Below are 21,970 nucleotides of genomic sequence, written 5' to 3'. Positions count from 1 at the left end.
AATAAGAAATTATTTTTCCTCGCATAACTACTTTTGCGGCCTCCCAGAGAATGCACGCCGTGATTTCTGGTTGATCATTAAAATCTAAAAAATCTGTCCATTCTTTCTCAAAATAGTTGAGGAAGTCTGGGTCCTTTAGTAATGATGTATTAAGTCTCCATTGTTTTATAGGTGCAGTTATAGTTTTGTTAGTGAGGGAAAGTGAGACAGGTGCATGGTCACTGATGATGATAGGATGAATGTGAATGTTTGCGATATCAGATAAAATTGAGCTACTAGTTAAAAAGTAATCAATGCGAGAGAATGAGTGGTGAACTGGGGAAAAATAAGTGTATTCCCTAAGAGTGTGGTGATAAGAACGCCAGGCATCGCAAAGACCATAATCGTTCATATATTGCTTAAGTATTAACACTGATTGAGACTCACGGTGACTCCCAGTCACTCTGGACCGATCTATATTTGGATTAAATACTAAGTTGAGGTCCCCTCCTAGAATCAAGCAGTGGTTTGAGTGAGGAGAAAGTGAAGAGAAGAAAGTGTGAAAAAAGGAGGGGTCATCAACATTTGGACCATAAATGTTGGCGATACATAAGTTTCTCCCGTCAACAGAAATATTAAGAATGATGTATCTTCCCTCTATGTCAGTAATGGAGTTATGGAATGTAAAGTTGACCTTTCTACTAATGAGAATGGCTACGCCTCTCTGTTTGGAGTTGTAACTAGCAAAGTATGCGTGTGGGTATTGCGATGAATGCAGTTTTGAGGTATCGGACTTGGAGAGGTGAGTCTCTTGTAGTAAAGCAATGTCTGCTTGCATACTCTTCAAATGATTAAGAATTTTTATATTTTTTTCCTTTGACCCGACTCCACGCACATTCCAAGTGACAAACTGAACAGTGGACATACTAAACTAGACTGTAACTAAGTGTGTGGATGTATGTGTGTACTTTATGTGTAAATAATGCATGTCTGTATCTAAATGTAAGCCTATCATGCATATATGTAGGTGTGTATAGTTGTGCATGTATTAGCTGTGAGTGTAAATGCTGATGACGACAAGGGGACACACACAACAGGTGGAGAAATAGAAAGAGACTCTGGAATAATATTGTGAATGACATCTGCTGGGTCAAAACATGGTCCCTTCCTAACAGGTATTTACTTACCAACAAAGTCAAAGAGATATCTTTTAAAATCATTCATCGTTATTACCCTGTAAAGACTGTGATGGTTAGATACAAGAAGGACATTGATGTTACCTGCACCTTATGTAACATGCATCCAGAGACTGTTTACCACCTGTTTTGGACTTGTGAAAGCACTCGATCACTATGGCAGGGCATCTGTTGCTTCATCCTGGACAATATTCATGACAAATTTGTGCTTTGTTTTAAAGATGTGATATTTGGCTTTACACTATATGAACAAAAATTTGAAAAGGAATTTTACCTTTGCAACCTCATTATACTATTGGCTAAGTTTTATATTCATAAATGTAAGTTTCTCAATACCCAACCTGTCTTTTGTGCCTTTAAAAAAGAGTTAGAACTGTACATTAAGACACTCTCTACCTCTAGCAACCAGAAAGCTGTGAAGACGATTATGCTGTGTTCCAAATTTGAGTTGTTTACTGAAATTGAGTGAGCCTATGGCTTTGCACTTTGTTTATATTATATATATGTTTTTTTTGCATTCTATTTTAGTTACTTTGAATTTATAACCCCCTGGCGCTGCTTTGTATTCTTGTTGCACTGTTTTGTACTACTTTTGTACTTATTTGATTGTTGAAATGTTGAAATGTATAAATAAAACTTTAAAAAAAAAAAAAAGAAATAGAAAGAGAAAAACAAAACAAAAAACATAAAAGAAAAAGAAAAGAAGAGAGTGGTGGATTGAACAGGTAGTGAAATAAGTAACATAAAAAGGAAAACAAAAAAGTAAAACAGTAAACATGTTGGTTTACCAAAAGAGAGAGAGCGAGCGTATGGTGTTTACGTGTGCGCTATGATGACGCACAGGTGTATTGTGAGCAAGAGGGGGGGAAGAGAGGGATTGAAGCATAATGAAATAACAAAAATAAAATACAACATTTACCGTGTTTCAGACGCTAATAATACAGCCACGGCGTGGCTTCCGGATCACGGTAAAATTGGCCGTTGATGAAAAGTTTATCCACCGCGATGACTGCACGCCATCCTTCGGTGATAAACTTCTTGCGAAGCGGGAACAGATGGCGTCGCCGGTCGAGAATTTCCTTAGGAAACTGGTCGTTGATGCTGAAGTTGGATCCTTTCAGCTCTCTACCCTGGTTCCTCACTCGCTCCTTCTGCTTGAAGTGTTCGAATTTGGCTAGGATGGGTCTCGGCCTCCTGTTCTCCGGCTTTTTGGCTCCAAGCCGGTGGACGCGATGGAAGGTGATGTTCCTGATGGTGTCTGCTGGGAGCTTGAGCTGATGTTCCATGAAGGACTTGATGGTTTCCTCTGGATCTTCCTCGGTCTTTTCCGGTATCCCCGCGAAGACCAGATTGTCCCTCATGCTTCTCGCCTGGAGGTCCAGCATCGTCTCCTTCATGCTCCTGTTGTCCCGGTTGAGTTGCGTCACTCCGTCGGTGAGGGATTTTACAGTCTCACGAAGAGCGGCGTCCTCCTTGGCGAGAGACATCACCTGCTGTTGTCCGAATTCCAAACTCTCACGGATGGCTTGGAATTCCTTGTGGAGCACCTCAACAAGTGCGAGGCGGCCATCCAAACAAGTCAGCCTCTTGTCGATGGAATCCAGGATGTCGGTGAAGTTTGTACCGGGTGGTGACACATGGCCAGGTGAGTCCTCCGGGCGGCTTCTTTTAGACGTTTTTTTTTTTTTTTCTCAGTTTAGCCCAGGAGCTCTTTATTTATTTATTTATTTATTTATTTATTTATTTTTTTTAAAGTTTTATTTATACATTTCAACAATCAAATAAGTACAAAAGTAGTACAAAACAGTACAAAAAGAATACAAAGCAGCGCCAGGGGGTTATAAATTCAAAGTAACTAAAATAGAATGCAAAAAAAACATATATATAATATAAACAAAGTGCAAAGCGATAGGCTCACTCAATTTCAGTAAACAACTCAAATTTGGAACACAGCATAATCGTCTTCACAGCTTTCTGGTTGCTAGAGGTAGAGAGTGTCTTAATGTACAGTTCTAACTCTTTTTTAAAGGCACAAAAGACAGGTCGGGTATTGAGAAACTTACATTTATGAATATAAAACTTAGCCAATAATATAATGAGGTTGCAAAGGTAAAATTCCTTTTCAAATTTTTGTTCATATAGTGTAAAACCAAATATCACATCTTTAAAACAAAACACAAATTTGTCATGAATATTGTCCAGGATGAAGCGACAGATGCCCTGCCATAGTGATCGAGTGCTTTCACAAGTCCAAAACAGGTGGTAAACAGTCTCTGGATGCATGTTACATACGGTGCAGGTAACATCAATGTCCTTCTTGTATCTAACCATCACAGTCTTTACAGGGTAATAACGATGAATGATTGCTTCTTTTAGACGTTGGCGTCTTAGATGGCTTCCCCATGACGAGACGGTCGTAGCACTCTTCGATGTAGCCTTCAAGTGCCTCCAGATTTTGATATTTAAGTTTTATTTGCTTTATTTTCTGAATGAATCAGAATTGTTTGGCAGCTGAGTGTGCCACTTGACTCTATTTTTTTTTCCCGCGTCACGTACGCTCTCTCTCGCGAGACTACAGCATTACTGACGCATCTGCCAGCCTTGGAACTGTCTAATGACAAGTCTTACTCCGTCTTTAAGTTGAAGGCCTACTGAAATGATTTTTTTCTATTTAAACGGGGATAGCAGATCCATTCTATATGTCATACTTGATCATTTCGCAATATTGCCATATTTTTGCTGAAAGGATTTAGTAGAGAACATCGACGATAAAGTTCGCAACTTTTGGTCGCTGATAAAAAAAAGCCTTGCCTGTACCGGAAGTAGCGTGGCGTCACAGGTTGAAAGGCTCATCACATTCCCCCATTGTTTACAATGCAGCGAGAGCGATTCGGACCAAGAAAGCGACGATTACCCCATTAATTTGAGCGAGGATGAAAGATTCGTGGATGAGGAACATGAGAGTGAAGAACTAGAGTGCAGTGCAGGACGTATCTTTTTTCGCTCTGACCGTAACTTAGGTACAAGGGTTCATTGGATTCCACACTTTCTCCTTTTTCTATTGTGGATCACGGATTTGTATTTTAAACCACCTCGGATACTATATCCTCTTGAAAATGAGAGTCGAGAACGCAAAAAGGACATTCACAGTGACTTTTATCTCCACAACAATACATCGGCGAAGCTCTTTAGCTACGGAGCTAACATGATAGCATCGGGCTTAAATGCAAATAGAAACAAAAGAAATAAACCCCTGACTGGAAGGATAGACAGAAAATCAACAATACTATTAAACCATGGACCTGTAAATACACGGTTAATGCTTTCCAGCCTGGCGAACCTTAACAATGCTGTTGCTAACGACGCCATTGAAGCTAACTTAGCTACAGGACCTCGTCAGAGCTATGATAAAAACATTAGCGCTCCACCTACGCCAGCCCTCATCTGCTCATCAACACCCGTGCTCACCTGCGTTCCAGCGATCGACAATGCGACGAAGGACTTCACTCGATCATAGATGCGGTCGGCGGCTAGCGTCGGATAGCGCGTCTGCTATCCATTTCAAAGTCCTCCTGGTTGTGTTGCTGTAGTCCGCCGCTAATACACCGATCCCACCTACAGCTTTCTTCTTTGCAGTCTTCATTGTTCATTAAAAAAATTGCAAAAGATTCACCAACACAGATGTCCAGAATACTGTGGAATTTTGCGATGAAAACAGAGCTTTTTGTATTGGATCCAATGGGTCCGAATACTTCCGTTTCAATCATTCACGTCACGCGCATACGTCATCATACATAGACGTTTTCAACCGGAAGTTTCGCGGGAAATTTAAAATTGCACTTTATAAGTTAACCCGGCCGTATTGGCATGTGTTGCAATGTTAAGATTTCATCATTGATATATAAACTATCAGACTGCGTGGTCAGTAGTAGTGGGTTTCAGTAGGCCTTTAAGTTGAAGTGGAGTTGTAATTGTTTTGTTTTTTTGCAACAACTAGTGGATAATTAATACCATGGCGTAAGTGGAGTGATGCAGACACATTTGTTACTGGATGCAATTTCTAAAACACTGCTGCCTTGGAAACTTTGTATCTGCTCAATAATAATTTATATTTGTTTGTAACAGGGGTGTCATAACTGTTTTTCTTGAGGGCCACATTGTAATTAAGGCCACAATGAACGACATGGTGGGCCATTTTAAATGATCTGACGACCACATTGAATGACATGACGGACCACTTTTGATAATGTGGCGGGCCTCCTAAAATCAAGTGGTGGGCCAAATCTGGCCCCCGGGGCCTTGAGTTTGACACCTGTGGTTTATAGTGACAAAGTTGTCCTTAACTTGTTCAGTTAAGGACACCGTCTAGCTTGCACTAATCTGATACTTGTTACAGTGCTTGTATCGGATTGATATCTGGTATCACTATATTGAGACGCCGGCCTAGGTTTTTAGTATCAACATTTAAGCTTAGTCTCAATACATTATGCCTTTTTTGCTCGTTTTTCTCGCATGGTTACTTGTTTTGTTCGATCTTATTTCAATATTTCACTTCGGATGTTAAGAGTTGCACGAATGTTCATGACGTCACTGGAGTGACAGTGCAGCCTGCGTGCGCGTGCGCGCGCGTGTGCGTGTGCGGGTGTAATGGGGGGTGGGGGCGGCTTATGGTGGGAGGAGGTCCTCTCTGCTTTGCCCTTTGCGGGAGATGACTCGCAGCCTCCTCAATCCGCCAACGGAAGCCCAGGGTCGGGGGAGGCAACCTTTTGTTATCCCGCTCCTGAACGGCACCAACTCCCGGTCTCACTTCCTGTGCCAGAGGGCATGGACCGTGTCGTGTAGTGTGGGACTTGTGTTCGATCCCCGGTTCCTTTGAGGAGCGCCAACTCAACGCCGCTCGGAGGGAACCATATCTGGTCAAAGTATTCGGCGCTGCTGCTGTCACCCGGCCGGACCGTCCGGCTATAAATAGCGCCGGTGGAGGTACGTAAATACACGCAAAATATTACTACAGCCTGTGAAAGACTTCCTATGACGATATGTAATACACGTATTGCACTTGGGACACTCATTTCGGTAAGAAGTAAACATTCTTGCTAGTGGCTAACGTCTCTTCACAGTGCAAAGCCACTTCTGACTCACCATAAAAACATTTATAAACCAAAAAAAAAAAAGAATGTTTAATTGATTGATTGATTGAGACTTTTATTAGTAGGTTGCACAGTGAAGTACATATTCCGTACAATTGACCACTAAATGGTAACACCCGAATAAGTTTTTCAACTTGTTTAAGTCGGGGTCCACTTAAATTGATTCATGATACAGATATATACTATCATATATACTATCATCATAATACAGTCATCACACAAGATAATCACATTGAATTATTTACATTATTTACAATCAGGGGTGTGGAGGGGGGGGTATGGACATCAAGTAGTGGACATAGAGAGAGAGAGAGAGAGAGATCAGAAGGCATAGGAAAAAGAAAAAGTATCTGCATTTGATTGTTTACATTTGATTATTAGCAATCCGGGGAGGGTGTTAGTTTAGGCTTGTAGCTGCCTGGAGGTGAACTTTTATTGCGGTTTTGAAGGAGGATAGGGATGCCCTTTCTTTTATACCTGTTGGGAGCGCATTCCACATTGATGTGGCATAGAAAGAGAATGAGTTAAGACCTTTGTTAGTTCGGAATCTGGGTTTAACGTGGTTAGTGGAGCACCCCCTGGTGTAAAAATTGATCCTGATACACACGGGGAGCCAATGCAGAGATTTTAAAACTGGTGTAATGTGGGCCCGCCTTCTGGTCTTCGTCTTACTTGAGGTAACTTAATTTAAAATGTGTGTGGGTCCTCACTTTGAAAGTGTAATTAGTTGCATTGCATTATAGAATTTATCAGCATGATGGTGCCTTGCATAATCAGGCTTTCAATCAACAAGTGCAACAGTTGTCTGCTGGCATGCTGGCCATCACTTCTTCTGTGACCTACATTTGTCTGCACCGAGCTACTGGAGATGTTTAACCTTTACGACACATGCATGATCACACTTTTCTTCAACCACTCGACCAGTGGTTCCCAAACTTATTTCACTAACCACCTCGCAAAACAAATTGGTTCTGCAAGTACCACCGTAACGGCCAACATTGAAACACAGTAGCGTAGTCTAAGTCAGTGGTTCTTAACCTTGTTGGAGGTACCGAACCCCACCAGTTTCATATGCGCATTCACCGAACTCTTTTTTAGTGAAAAATAAAATGTTTTTTTTTATCAAATTCAAGACAAAGTTATGTTTTTGGTAACACTTTAGTATGGGGAACATATTCTAAGTAACAAATACTTAATTTAGAGTTATTTGGACACTAGGGGAACATATTCTAAGTAATAAAGACTTAATTTAGAGTTATTTGGTTAGGGTTAGGGTCATGGTTAGAGGGTTAGGGTTATAATAAGGCCATGCCGAATAAGGCATTAATAAGTACTTAATAATGACTAGTTAAGAGCCAATATGTTACTAATTTGCATGTTAATAAGCAACTAATTAATGGTGAATATGTTCCCCATACTAAAGTGTTACCATGTTTTTTTACTGGTGCATAAAATGAACCGTGCATGAACATCACCTTGTCCAAACAACAAAACCAACACAGTGCATAAACTCACAACAAATTACACACCTGCAAACCAGTCAGCTGTTGCCGTAGCCGTAATACGCCGATAGGGAAAAGTTTGTATTTACACTATGAGTCGGGTGTGTTTTGACCTCCGCCGAACCCCTGAGGCCGACTCACCGAACCCCTAGGGTTCGATCGAACCCAGGTTAAGAACCACTGGTCTAAGTATTCATTAAAAACAAGGCAAGTATATTTATTATTTAACGTTACACACAGTTTGAACAGTAACACTGTGATAACGGCTCGAGTAACTTCATTTCAATATTTATTTTGGCGATTCTTTGGCGTTCCGCTAGATGGCACTTGTGTACTACTTGTGTTTGAGAATCACTGTTCTAGAAAGAAGAACATCTTTTGAAAAAATCGTAAAAAAATTAAAAATAAGAATAGTTATAAAAGCTAATCAGAAACTTTGAGGAGATGCCAGGACATGTTCAAATTGTCCAATAGTTAAAACAAAAAATAACCTATACCTACCTCCTCAAAGCATTCACAAAGTCTATACAAATTCAAGGCCCAGGAACTAGATTTGGCCCGGCACTTCATTTCATATGGCCGCCACATTTTTTAAAGTGGCCCACCATGTCTTTCAGTGTAGCCTTTTGAGGGCAGCCATAATTACGATGTATAATTGCCATAATTGCCCTCAATAAAAGCGGGTTTGACAAGCCTGCTTTAGAGGGCGTGATTTTTGCATGGTCTCTGAGGACTGCTATGATATGCTGTTGTGTGCACTAACTAAAGTTTTTTTATTGTCAGTTATCATTAACCTGTGTGAAGTTGCCCCCCCCCCCACACCCCCCTCCCCCCCCACACACACACACATTGTCCAAATCTCTCCAAACTTGTCCCAATCATTTGTGCTGCAAATATTTTTGTTTGTGCTGTTCCGTTTTTTTTAGTTTTTATCGTTTTATTAATGTTTTACATTATTAACTTGTATTTAATGTGTTATTAACATACCTAGACCCCCCCCCCCCACTATGTCAACATCACGGGGATGTCCAGAATACTGTGGAATTTTGGGATGAAAACAGAGCTTTTTTGTATTGGATTCGATTGGTCCGAATACTTCCGTATCAACCATTGACGTCACACGCATACGTCATCATACATAGACGTTTTCAACCGGAAGTGTGGTGGGAAATGTAAAATTGCACTTTATAAGTTAACCCGGCCGTATTGGCATGTGTTGCAATGTTAAGATTTCATCATTGATGTATAAACTATCAGACTGCGTGGTCGGTAGTAGTGGGTTTCAGTAGGCCTTTAATTTCCTATGTCCTCTGTGTATTTTATTTATATCTGCATGTCTCATGACCCATTATCTGTCATTTTGATAGTAGGCTAATATAGCTAATATAGACACTTATATCATGTGTTGACTTCATTATATCACTCATTGAAGGCTTTTAAAAAAATTTCTGGCTCCAGACATATTTTTTTAGTAATTTTTGGTCCAATATGGCTCTTTCAACATTTTGGGTTGCCAACCCCTGACCTAAACGTTTGTGCTAGTTTGTGCTGCAAAAGTTTTCAGTCTAACTTTTATAGTTTTTAGTTTATTAAAGCTTATTAACGTCACACAGGTTTATCATAAGGGGGTGCGCGATTTACGATATACTTGATATAAATTTGGCCATTGATAGAGCTTTTATTATGATCGTTATTGTGATGACACATTCCAGCTGTGTCTTGCAAATTTGACCTCGAAAAACGAACAAACGCATCCTCAATGCAGTACAGGGTCCTCGCTAGCGACCTAGTGGCTAATGTCAGTATTACAGTGCGAGTCAGTAATCCTGGCGGTAATGGCAGCAAATAAACGATGTTTCTTACAAGTGGCATTATCACTGGAGGACGAGAAATAGCTAAGGATGCTACACTACACACCGTAGGAGGGTTTGCTAACCGCTAACCGCTCCTGAATGTAAACAAAGGGGGGTGGATCGATACAAATATCGACAGTAACGATACCAAGTTTAGTATCAGTATATGGTCGATACAACAGTGGTTAGATAGACATTTCTTAATATCTGATAATCTTTTGTTGTTTCTTTGTTAGTGTTTACAAACTGAGGAAAAAGTCCCTGGATACAGGAGGACCTTTAGGGCAAAAACCAAAGGATTTATATTAGAGCCAATAGTAGGAAATAATTTTAAATCTGAAATTGATATTGTGACACCACTATTCTGTGTTTTTGTCTGATTATAATTGTCATCAAAAAGGTAAATATTCACTGATTTTAAAACTGTGTAGTATCAGTATCAGCATTGGCATGACAATACTGCACCTGTGGTTGGTATTGGATGGATACTAATTTAAAGTATTGAAACTAAAGAATAATGAGTGCTTATTCAATTTTAACAGAAGTGTAGATAGAACCGTTTTACAATCAAAAGTAACCAGATATTATTAGTAAATTAGCAAGTTGATTAATAATAGTTTTAACTAAATAATATTAATAATGTTGTTGCATATAGCCTATGAAACCCATTTTGAAGTAGTTCTATTATAATATGTATATTTATATGTATATATATACAGTATGTACACATATATATACAGTATATTCACATATATATATATATATATATATATATATATATATATATATATATATATATATATATATATATATATATATATATATATATATATATATATAAATATATATATATATATATATATATGTATATACCTGTGTGTGTATATATATATATATATATATATATATATATATATATATATATATATATATATATATATATATATATATATATATATATATATATATATATATATATATATGTATATGTATATGTATATATATATATATATATATATATATATATACATATATATGTATATACATATATATGTATATATATATATGTATATACATATGTATATACATATGTGTGTGTAAGGGGAAATCATTAATAAGAAATAAGGATTTGTGTCACTTATGACATTTAAAATGATCTAAAAATCTTTTGTCAAGAGTACATCATTATTTTTTATTTTATTCCATTATAATCGTACCTGTTCCTATTATCATTATTTCGTTTACTATTATTAATTCTTTGTAATTATTATTATGATATTATTAACCAGCCATCAAAAAACATACAGGCCTGTCAAAATGTTTTGGTGAATGCTTCTTGACTTGAAGTGTTGTATTGTGCTCCTTTAAGTTACTCTGAGGAACATGTAATTTAGAGGTATTAAATATTTTATTAGCTAGAATCAGTGTTTCCCATACATTTGTTTACATGCGTTTGCCAGCCACAAATAGATGTGGCGCTATTTGGCTCATAAATGCATTGCACCACATCTGGTCTGCCAGAGAATAAGAAGACGGAGCAGTAGAAGACAGGTGTTGCCTGATAAGAATAACTTTTGTGAAGTTGTCCCCCCCTCCACCTTGTCAAAATCCCCCTAAATGTGTCCCAATTGTTTCTGCTTCGTTTGTGCTGTAAAATGTTTTGTTTGTTCCGTTGTGGTTTTTAAGTTATTCTGAAAGCCTTTTTTTGAATAGTGATGTCATTCAGCCCCCTCACCTTGTAGAAATCACCCCAAACGTGTTCCAATCGTTTGGGCTGGTTTGTGCTGCAAAAATCTTTTGTCTAACTATTAGAGTTGTTATGTTTTTTGATTCATGACCAGCCCCATAAAACTTTATTTAAATACAAACTATAACAGTTATCTATCCATCCATTTTCTATAAAAATAAATGTTGCAGCACAAACTAATGGGACACGTTTGGGGTGATTTTTTCCAAACTGTAATGCTTGTCTCAAAAGAAGGTTTACCGGGATCAAATCCCGTTCTCAGTAGGATTGGTAAGATTTAAATAATAATGTTAAAATCAATATTTTCCACAAATTTTTTTTTGTGGAAAACATTTTAAAATGTATTTTTTTTCGGTACAAAACATGCATCTAATTCAATTTAGATTAGATTTTTAAAAAGTATAAAAATACTTTCACATAAATAAAATATAAAAATAACAGTAGGAGGCTCTAAATAAAATGTTGCTTTGGGCACCAAATAATTATTATTTTTTTGGGTCTCCTGACTATTCTGAAAATAAATTAATACAAGTTAAATCAATTAATAATGAGATGATAGCTAATACACTAATTTGCTTTGTTATCTATAACACAGAGATATGATGTGATGTGAATGTTTTGTTCTGATAGCTTAGCAAAAATGTACCTATATCATCTCTGATGCACAAAATGTATCAAAGAGGCCATGTGTGCATGGTCAAATCGACTCAGGTCTAAAATCCGAGGCACCTACAATATATTTTTTAATCGGTTCTCCATGGAATAGATAGTAGACAGACAATATACAGTAGATATTTCCTTTTTGGTCATAAAGTGAGAATCCTGTAAATCTCAGCCTTACATGAGTAGAGACATTTCTGTTTTTAAGTGAAATGTTCCAAATACACACGTCTTTACCATTCTGGAATAAAATGTTCCCAATGCACTTGTGTGTAACTGGAAGTGAAGCTGGTGGGTTGTTTTTTTCGCGACAGTGACATCATGCGTTGTGACTGAAGACGTTGAGCAGGATTAGTCCGCTCAACAGTTTTAACAACAAGTTCTGCTGCCTGCTCTGTTTTTTTTATTCGCTGATTTATTAGCTGCTAAGAGTTTTTTGGCTGCTCTTGTGAGATCTTTACAGCCACGTGTTTTATAGTTGATGGCACTTGTGTTTATTTTTAAGATGAAAACTTTTACAATATGCACCACACAGGGAAGGCGCAGCACTACACTGTCAAAGGATATTATACCATGTGTTCCTGGTTTGGTAGTGGGGCTAGAACACAAACTAACTGTGGTGCATTCAAGTAACTATGTGATGATATAGTAAGTGTTGCGCAAAGATTGAGTATCACTTTTACTTCAGCTGTATCACCTGCGTACTCAGTGCACTCAGAAGCAGAAACTTTATAAATACAGACCCAGCTCTGTTTGCTGTCTGCAGAGCAGGTCAGCTTCTTCCAGCCGACCCACAGCATTATTTGGATTTCAGCCCACTTCTTCATCTTTGCTTTTGGATGCTTGTCTTGTCATGGCTGCAGCACAGAGAAATATAGACTCCGGTTCGATCCCCAGGAAGTTCGAAGGGGGTGGACTATGTATGTAAAACAGTTTTTTACTCAATAAAGGTATGTGTTAATAAAGTTAGTGCAGCACAATTTCCCCGAGCATGGTTGAGTCAGGAAGGGCATCCAGTGTGAAAAAACCCCCAAAGTTGCTCATGTTATTGACTCCCTGCGGTGACCTCTGACAGGGAAAAAATAAGCCTGACGTACAATAAGCTGTGTTGCCATATATAAGTATTATAACTGTAACAGTGTTTTATGAAAGAACTGCCTAATATTACAACATATTATTCCTGTATATCAGAGGTTCAGTTTAATGTACAAACATTAAACTGCAGTAGTGTAGTAGATGTAAGTATTCATTAAAAACATGGCAGTGGTTGTATTTAACAAGTATATTCAATATTTTTGGCCATGATAACTTTACACACAGTTTGAACACTGACACTGTGTTTGAATAGGAAAATAAAACACTGTACTTTAAAGAAGTGATTATTTGGCGTACCACTAGATGGAGCCCGCTTTGAGAATCACTGTTGTAGATAAGTATTGTGAAGATGAAGAGCGAACGACAATTGCATTACAATTTGATTGCAACCGTTTTTTTTCCATTCACAGGTTTTATTCTTTCCCTCCCAGTGAATGTGGGGTTTCTGCAGCCGCTGAGCCAACATATTGTCTTTCTCATTTGAAGGATTTTACTGAGGTGAGATAATTTTTCTATACGTAGAACATAATTAATCAGACGTTTTCAGCTTGCTGCCTGGCAGAATTTGTACATTGTTCCCCTTAGTGTACAGTAGTGAAAGGGACGTATGAGGATTTTAATCTACATTAAAAACATGTTCTTGTGGTCCAGATAGTATGTATTCGATATGCTTTGGTGGGAATTTTAATCTCAAATACTTAACTCGATTAAAGGTAGATAATTGATGAGCCTTTTGTCTGCTTTTGTGTATCGCTACACCGTGTCGGGGACATTTAGGAGTGCAGTTGTCTGTGGCTTGATGTCAGTATTTGCCTGTACAGTTCTTATTTGACTGATGCATGTTTTTTCTAGTTAATTTAGTAATTATATTATTCTATATATAATGTTTGTCGGTTACTTGTTTGGTTGTATTTTTGGACTGTATATTTAAAAAATCCCATAAACAAACGTTTAAAAAAAGAAAAATACTAACACAGACACTTGTAAATGTATTAGCCTATTCGCTAATGCTATTGACGCTGGCTCGACGCTGGTACGATAACACGTACAAATATGCATGAAAACATTCCTACAGACATCTCGCATGGGACGGATTAGCAAGTATGAATTATTTTAGTTATATTGTAAAACTTACAAACGTTGCTTGGAGTGATGAATGAAGAATCCCCTTCAACAGAAACGCTATGGACGAATACTTCGGGTTCAAGGAACGAAACAGGAAATACATTTTCCATCCGCAGCACTTGCAGTTAGCAAACTCGTCCATAAATGATAACACACCTTGTCAGTGTCTCTGTCTGTTTTCTGAAAATTATTTGCTGAGTACAAAACATTATGGCCTTTAGCGAATAAAAATCTTTAAGTTAGCCGCACTGTTTTATAAGCTGCTGGGTTCAAAGCATGGGGAAAAAATGGCGTGGCCTATAGTCTGGAAAATACGGTAGATGCTTCCACTAAGTCACAACGTAGCCACTCCAAAATGCATGAACCTCTTGATTGGACGCTTTGGCATTGTTTAACACAATTATTCAACGTTGTAACAACACTTTCCAAGTCAGAAAAGACAAATTATGTTTCGGAACAACAGCACAACTCTGAAATAACTTGTGATTAAATGGCGTACATATATTAGAAGTTACAGTGGCAGTTGTTTTCCCAGGTGTGTTCCATCATGTCGGTGCTGAGGAAGGAGATGGAGAAGTACAGAGACGTCGACGAGGACGAGCTGCTCATGAAGCTCTCTGAAGAAGAGCTGCAGCGGTTAGAAAATGAACTGGAGGAGTTGGACCCCGACGTAAGTTTACTTTGTGCCCGTGTGGTGCTGGTGTCGCTGGTGAATTATGGAGTCATGCGGGCCCTGTTGGAGCATGCTGACTTAACATTAGCAACAGCTACAGGAGAGGTCTGTTATTATGATGGCGCAAAGTACTTAAGCTGTTGTCTCATGTGCTGTATGTGGGACCATCAGTCATGTTGTTGAGTATGTAATGTACATTTACAAAGCCTATACTGCTTCCCTTGAAACTCCGTAAGTACATGAGTACAGTATTGGGAGAAAAATAATGACACAATCCATGTATTAAGATATACTATATAGCTTTTGTTTGCTAAGGCGGAGTTTTGAAATGGGAAAAAAAAAATGTTTCAAAATGTACTTGAATGTACTGTATTTCCTAAGAAAATAGTCTGAAACAGTGATGTACAGTGATCTTCACACCAGGTTTTTTTTCTTTTAAATTAAATTCATATGCTTTAATCACTGTTAATACTCTTTGCTCAATAAGATGATGACAAGAAAAATAAGGGAGTAATTAATTAAAAAATGGTCCCATTTATTTTCTTCGATACAATTAACAAAAACATGTTTGAGTCTTTTTTACCTTCTGCTTTATTTTTAAGAACTGCAAATTATTTTCCACTTGTCCAGATTTAAACGTATCCCTAGTTTTAAGAGCCATTTACTTATTTTTAGTCATTGACTAATCTTACTTTTAGCATTAATAATAATATGTTTCTGTTCTAGTTTATAAAAGCTTAAATTGATAAAATATCTATTCGAATAAGATATTTTGGTTTCCTCCACATAGAAACTACATGTCGAGGATGCTTAATTTAAGATTTGCAAATAGAATAATGCTTGTTTCCAAAATAAAATACTAAATTATATCTTAAAAGTCGTGCTAATTTCTACATGTACAAATCTTAATTTAGGATGCATTATCAAGTAAAATTATATGTCTATGCAGCGAGTTAATATCAATTTTTTTTCTAAAATCTAGTCTTTTTACCTTATATTTTGACAGCTCTTTTTTGCAGTGTGTGAAGTACCTTAACTGTCCTCCACAAAAACGTACTTTGTATGATTTCCTCCATTATGTCTGAAAGTCAATATTAGAGAAGAATTTCATCTTGGATATACAATTCTCCATATTGGCAGCCACATTAATTAATTAAATAATGCATTAATTTATTCATTCATTCATTCATTCATTCAGCAGAGTGATAATAATGATGTCACACTTACATAAAAAAACGGGTTGTAATCATAAATTCATGGTGTAAAGATGTGTTTGCAATCATTACTTTAGCGACTTTTTGACTAGCAGACCAGCCAGTAAGCCACGCCCTAAGCCCTACAACACAGTTTAATTTTATTATTCAGTCATTTTAGTTTTTCCTAATGGCAATATCGAGGCACTTTATTGTGTCTTTTCGAAGTTAAGTTTTCTAAGTTGAATGGTTAGAGATACTTCCGCTTGCTTGACAGAAGTTGCTCTTTGTGTTGCTCATTGTGTGTTTGTTGTGCTGTAATTTTTGTGTTGGTACCATTACTGTTGTTAGTGTCTCATGGGAAACAAGATTGCTGGCGCAATTGGACTTAACTATGAGGTCAAGTAGAGTTTGTTTGTATGTGCCCTGTGATTGGCTGGCAAGCAGTTCAGGATGTACTCCTATCCTGTACCCTGCCAGCTGGAATAGGCTCTTTTTTACTTGTGGTCATAATGACGACATTTTGTATAGAAAATGGATGGATGGATGTTTCTTACTAATGCTGCATCAATTAGTCGATATTGTCGACAAAAATGTATAATGATATTTGTTGCCGACAAATGTATTTGTAGATAATAGTCGGTGAAAGCGGACATGCGCAAGTCAGCGTGCAGGCAACAAACATGAAGTGTGTCCACTCCAACAACACCGCAAACGAAAATATTGAAAGTGTGAAAACATTTCACCCTAATCATGTAAAAAAAACATTAATAACCTGCTCAAATTACCAAACAGATCTTGTTTTTCATGCTAGTGCGTCTGTGATGCGGGAACATTTTAAGCTGTTAGCTTGTTGTTAACTTATAGCTAGCTAAGTGTGTGAAAATTAGCTTTAACTGTCATCGTAGCCAAAGTGTGCCAGCTAAACTTTGTCTACATACGTTAACGTTGCATGGATGATAATGATTTGTGTGGCGTATTTGAGTTTAAAATTGTATTCCTTATGGTATTTATATTATTTTTGCTGTTCAAAGAAAATGACAGGTACAATTGATGCCTTTCTACAGCTTGCTTTTAAATAGATAATAGTTTAATTGGTGTTTTTATTTTTGTAGCAGCTTAATGAGCAGCATAAATCAATATTTCTGAACAAAGAAGTCATCTTTATTGACTAAAGACTAAAATACTGTATATCAAGCTGAATTTAAAATCCCATGGCTAATAAGAGCCACTCAATAGGTGTACACTATCTGATTAGTGGAGGAATCGTTAATAAAGTGCTTGATTAGTCAACAATCAAAACAGTGAATAGTCACAGCCATATTTCTTACTGGAGCTGCTGAACAATTGTTTGGGGACTCTGCTCTCACCATTGTCTTCAAGTACGAACCGTAACTCCTACTCTGTTAGCTAACTTGCCCAACCTGTCAGATACTTGTTTTTAGTTGGCCTTTGTCCCGTACAACTCCATCTCTCCTGGTTATCAGTGTGTGTGAGTGACAGGAAGAAAAGCGCCCTATGACGTCAAATCTCGCATGTTCTTGTCTTTCCTTATTTTCTGTATTTGTGTCCTGTCCTGGTTTGCAGGGTTTTCTAGACTCTGGGAACCATCCTCTTTCAGTCTGTTATCTCGCAAAAATTTAATAAGCAGGTCAATTATCCCAAATGTCGTCATTTTTGTAACGGTGTCCCCCATACAAATGTAGTACAAATAGTACAGTACCTTTCTGCCTGTAAGTCCTCTCCATATGTCGTACCGTCAGTGATATATCATCATAGGCCAGTGGTGTGACAGCAGCTGTGATCGTCACCTTAAAGCCAAAAGGGAACAAGGGGGATGACTGGAAGGGTAACATTTGTTTTGTTCAGTGTGTGTGTGCATGTGTGTCACAGAGACTAATGCCAGTTATGGCTGCCTCAGATGGACTTCATGACGCAAACAAGGAGAGTCAGTGTGCGTACGTACCTTGTTTACGCATCTTTACGAGGTTAACCAATTACAGAACAGTAAAGTGGCTCTCTAGTTTAAAAAAACACTATAACCTTTCCAGCAGGGCTTCTCACATCTCTGCCAGGAAGACACTGACACATTGTTTAGACTCAATCTATGGAGAGGCAAATTTAGTTTTCTATCTTTATATTTATGTGCTTTTTTAAACTAATTTTGGAGTGTTAATCATGATTAACAGGTTATTATTTGCTTGCATAAATAAAATGTGCTTAAGAAAATACCCCAATATTTGCAACAAATGCAATTTTGTAGTCAGCACGTCATACAGGAAATTTTTTTAAATGTCTTACTGAACTGCGTATCATTGATTTGCTTAAAACCTGGTGACGGTAAGTATAGTAGGAATTAAGTGGAGATTCTGAAAGTCTGCAATAATATAGCAAACTAGAAAATTCCCAAGGAAATGTTGATGGGCCTGCTATCTGTGCCCTTAATTACACCAATTCTTAAATCCTTACATTGGCTCCCTGTACATCAGAGAATTGATTTCAAAATCCTCCTGCTCACATATAAACCACTACATGGTCTAGGGCCGAAGTATATTACTGATATGCTCCCACTATATAAGCCCTCTAGATCACTAAGATCTTCTGAGACCAATCTGTTAGCGGTTCCAAGAGTAAACTCAAATCAAGGGAGAGCATCATTCAGTCACTATGCAACAAATAGCTGGAATAAACTTCCTGAAGATGTCAGACTTTCCCCAACTCTGACTACTTTTAAAACTAGACTGAAGACTTTTATGTTCACCTTAGCTTTCAGCTAAATCTTTTAATCTTTTAATCTTTTAACTTTTAACGTCTGCACTGTTTTTATTTTTATTGGCTGCATTTTAATTTTGCTTTTATTTTCTTTCATTTCACTTTGTTGTCTGTGAAGCACTTTGAGTCTGCCTTGTGTATGAAAAGCGCTATACAAATAAAGTTGCCTTGCCTTGCCTTGCCTTAATTGGCCTGGGGTCGGTCGAAACAGGCAGAGTTTTAAAACGGTGCCAAGTATTCTAATCCATGATTTTTAGGTTTAAACATTTGAAATTAGCTAAAAAGCTAGCATTAAATGTTGGCATGCAAACTTTAACATGCTGATAGAAGAGACATTAGCATACTTTCAAGATGGCGGAAAGTATCAAAATACTTGCTTGACAGCACCGAGTATCAAAAACATACAAAATTATCTAAAGTGTAAGCATGCTAGTATAAGTTAAAAAGTTAAAGTTAAAGTACCATTAATTGTCACACACACACTAGGTGTGGAGAAATTATTCTGTGCATAAGAAACGTTAGCATACTTTCAAGATCGCTCAGGTATCCATATACTTACTCAACAGCACCAACTTTTTTATCTCAGAATTTCGACTTATTATCTCATAATCATGATTTTGATGTACTAATTTCGACTTGATACTTTGAAAATGTTACTATTTGTCATTTTATTATGACCTTATATCTAATTATTTAGACTCTATAACTCATATTGTTTACTTTTTAACTAACAAAATAAATATTTTATCTCATAATCATATTTCTTGTATACCTCATAATTTTGACCTTTTATCTAATTTTATTTTACCTTTTACCTCATAATTTCGACTTGTTATCAATTAGTTATGACCTTTTATCTAATTATTTGGACTTTTTAATCTAATATTTTTTTACTTTTATCTCATAAATTCGACTTTATATCTCAATTTCTACTTTTTATCTCATAATTTCTACTTTTTATTTAATAATTTAAACATTTATCTCGTAATCATAATTTGTTTCCTCATAATTACGACTTGACATCTCATAAATTGACTTTTTATCCAATAATTATTATTTTGGATTTTATAATTTTTACTTTTTAACTATTAATTTCACTTTTTAATAAAATATTTATGACTTTTTTTTATTTCATATTTTTGTTTTTTTATCTCATAATTTTAACGTTGTTTTTTAAACAGCTAGAATAAAACGTTAGAATGCTAACAATAGCGTGCTGCTATAAGGGACGTTAGCTTACTTTCAAGATGGCGCCAAGTATTCAAATTCATGATTTTTAGGTTTAAACTTACAAAATTTGCTAAAAAGTTAGCAAAAAATGTTAGCATGTTAATGTTCTCACAAGTATGCCAACAGTTAACGTGAATTAGACTCCGATAAAAGGATAGTTACCATGATCTAGCTAGCTTACTTGTTGTTGCCTCTGTTTGCTCGAGAGCCACAACGTTGACGGCTGTCTACTTTGCTTCTAATCATATTTGAATGATCACAATCTAAAAAAAACTGTTAGTACCAAACCAGTTTTAATGTTAGAGTATTTATTAGTACCCAGCGAGAAAGTATATTTATGTCGTGACAGATGTAAACAGAGATCACAACACCGGAAGCATATTACCCGAGGGGTGGTGGCTCCAATTGGGATACTTTGAGTTATTTGCATGCATGTTATAGAAATGTGCATTACATTTTTAATGATAATAATGTTAGTAATTTGATCAAAAAGAAAAACTAAAAATAATGTGGTACATTTCATGGGACATGTAAGTGTCAAAAATACAGCCAAAAGAGGTTGATATGAGAATAAATCTAAAGTAAAATATAGGGTAGAAATGCACCCATTAGCAGGAAATGTAGTCTTCATTTTCAAAATTTTCTTTCAAGGCTTGCATGGCAGCACTTTGTGCTGATTTTCCTCTTTTTTTACATAAGTTTTCCTCTTTTTTTCTTCCAAGGGTGCTCACATGCCTGTAATTAAGGTTTTTACATGTGTTTTAAAAATAATACGTTCTTTAGTGCAGTGGTTCTCAAACTTCTTTCACCAATTAGCACCTAAGAAAAAAATTGGCTCCCTAAGTACCGCTATAATGACCAACATTAAAATACAGTAGTAGGCCTACGTATACATTAAAAACAAGGCAGAGGTTATATTTAACAAGTATATTTAATCTTTTTGGCCACTGTAACATTACACACAGTTTGAACAGTGACACGGTTTTTGAATATAGGAAAATACAACTTCAATCAAGTGATTCTTTGACACACCAAGAGATAAAGCCTGCGTACCCCAATTTAGTGCATGTAAAAATACCAAGTGTGTGTGTATGGGGCGGTAACGTAACGTAACAATGGGCCCAGAATGTGATGCCTAATCGCGGGGGTTACATGCGAGACCCCCTGTGGTCGATCAATTTCCACGAAGTAGGGGCATTTTTTAGTTTTAGTTTTTTATGATTCCATGCATTTAAGTCTTTTTAAGCCCCCCACACACACTTATATATACTTCCTGTGCTCTTAAACTATTTTTACACCTACTTAATTTTAACATGAAAACTTAAACGGGTACTCAAATCTCAATATAGTTAATGCTACTCAATGGCACTTTTAAATACGCAATGCACTGAAACCGTAATAAGTGAACCAAAAGGGAAGACTTTAAGCTTGTTTTTTTTTGGAGGAAGTAGGTGCCACTGGACGCTGACTTTCTGCCACTGAGCCGGCCAATGGCTGCTATGTGAATATTTAGCAGATGAGGTACTGGGGTGCCATGAGTGAGTGCAAGCAGAGTGAGAAGTTACAGTAGGACAGGAGGCGAGAGGAAGACTAAGCCTCCCACAGTTAAAAATAACACAGTGCTATCTGCAGCTGATGTAACTGCCATATTAGAAGCTTTGGCCGTGTCACAGTGATAGACACCTCACCTCCACGCTAAATACTGCTGCGTGGAGTAATAAATATTGAATGAATGTATGAATATGTTGGAAGAGACCGTGTGCAGTATATTGTTTGTGTCCTCATGCTTTAGGCA

General features: G+C 37.0%; 1 protein-coding gene across 2 annotated transcripts in view; it reads left to right on the top strand.

Annotated features, from left to right (window-relative positions):
• The first annotated feature begins 5,897 nt into the window (after positions 1 to 5,897).
• Positions 5,898 to 21,970, top strand: part of tmod1 (tropomodulin 1) — a 62,110-nt gene continuing 46,037 nt past the window's right edge. For both annotated transcript variants that reach the window (XM_062032622.1, XM_062032620.1), the window contains exons 1-3: positions 5,898 to 6,158; positions 13,593 to 13,680; positions 14,843 to 14,977. In XM_062032622.1, coding sequence (XP_061888606.1) covers positions 14,855 to 14,977 — 123 coding nt within the window. In that variant the 5' untranslated portion in view covers positions 5,898 to 6,158; positions 13,593 to 13,680; positions 14,843 to 14,854. The remainder of the gene's footprint in view (positions 6,159 to 13,592; positions 13,681 to 14,842; positions 14,978 to 21,970) is intronic.

Source organism: Entelurus aequoreus, linkage group LG22 (genome assembly GCF_033978785.1).
Source record: "Entelurus aequoreus isolate RoL-2023_Sb linkage group LG22, RoL_Eaeq_v1.1, whole genome shotgun sequence".
Taxonomy (NCBI): Eukaryota; Metazoa; Chordata; class Actinopteri; order Syngnathiformes; family Syngnathidae; genus Entelurus; species Entelurus aequoreus.
The sequence above is the reverse complement of the archived record's forward strand: the minus strand, read 5'-3'. Positions and strand labels throughout refer to the sequence as shown.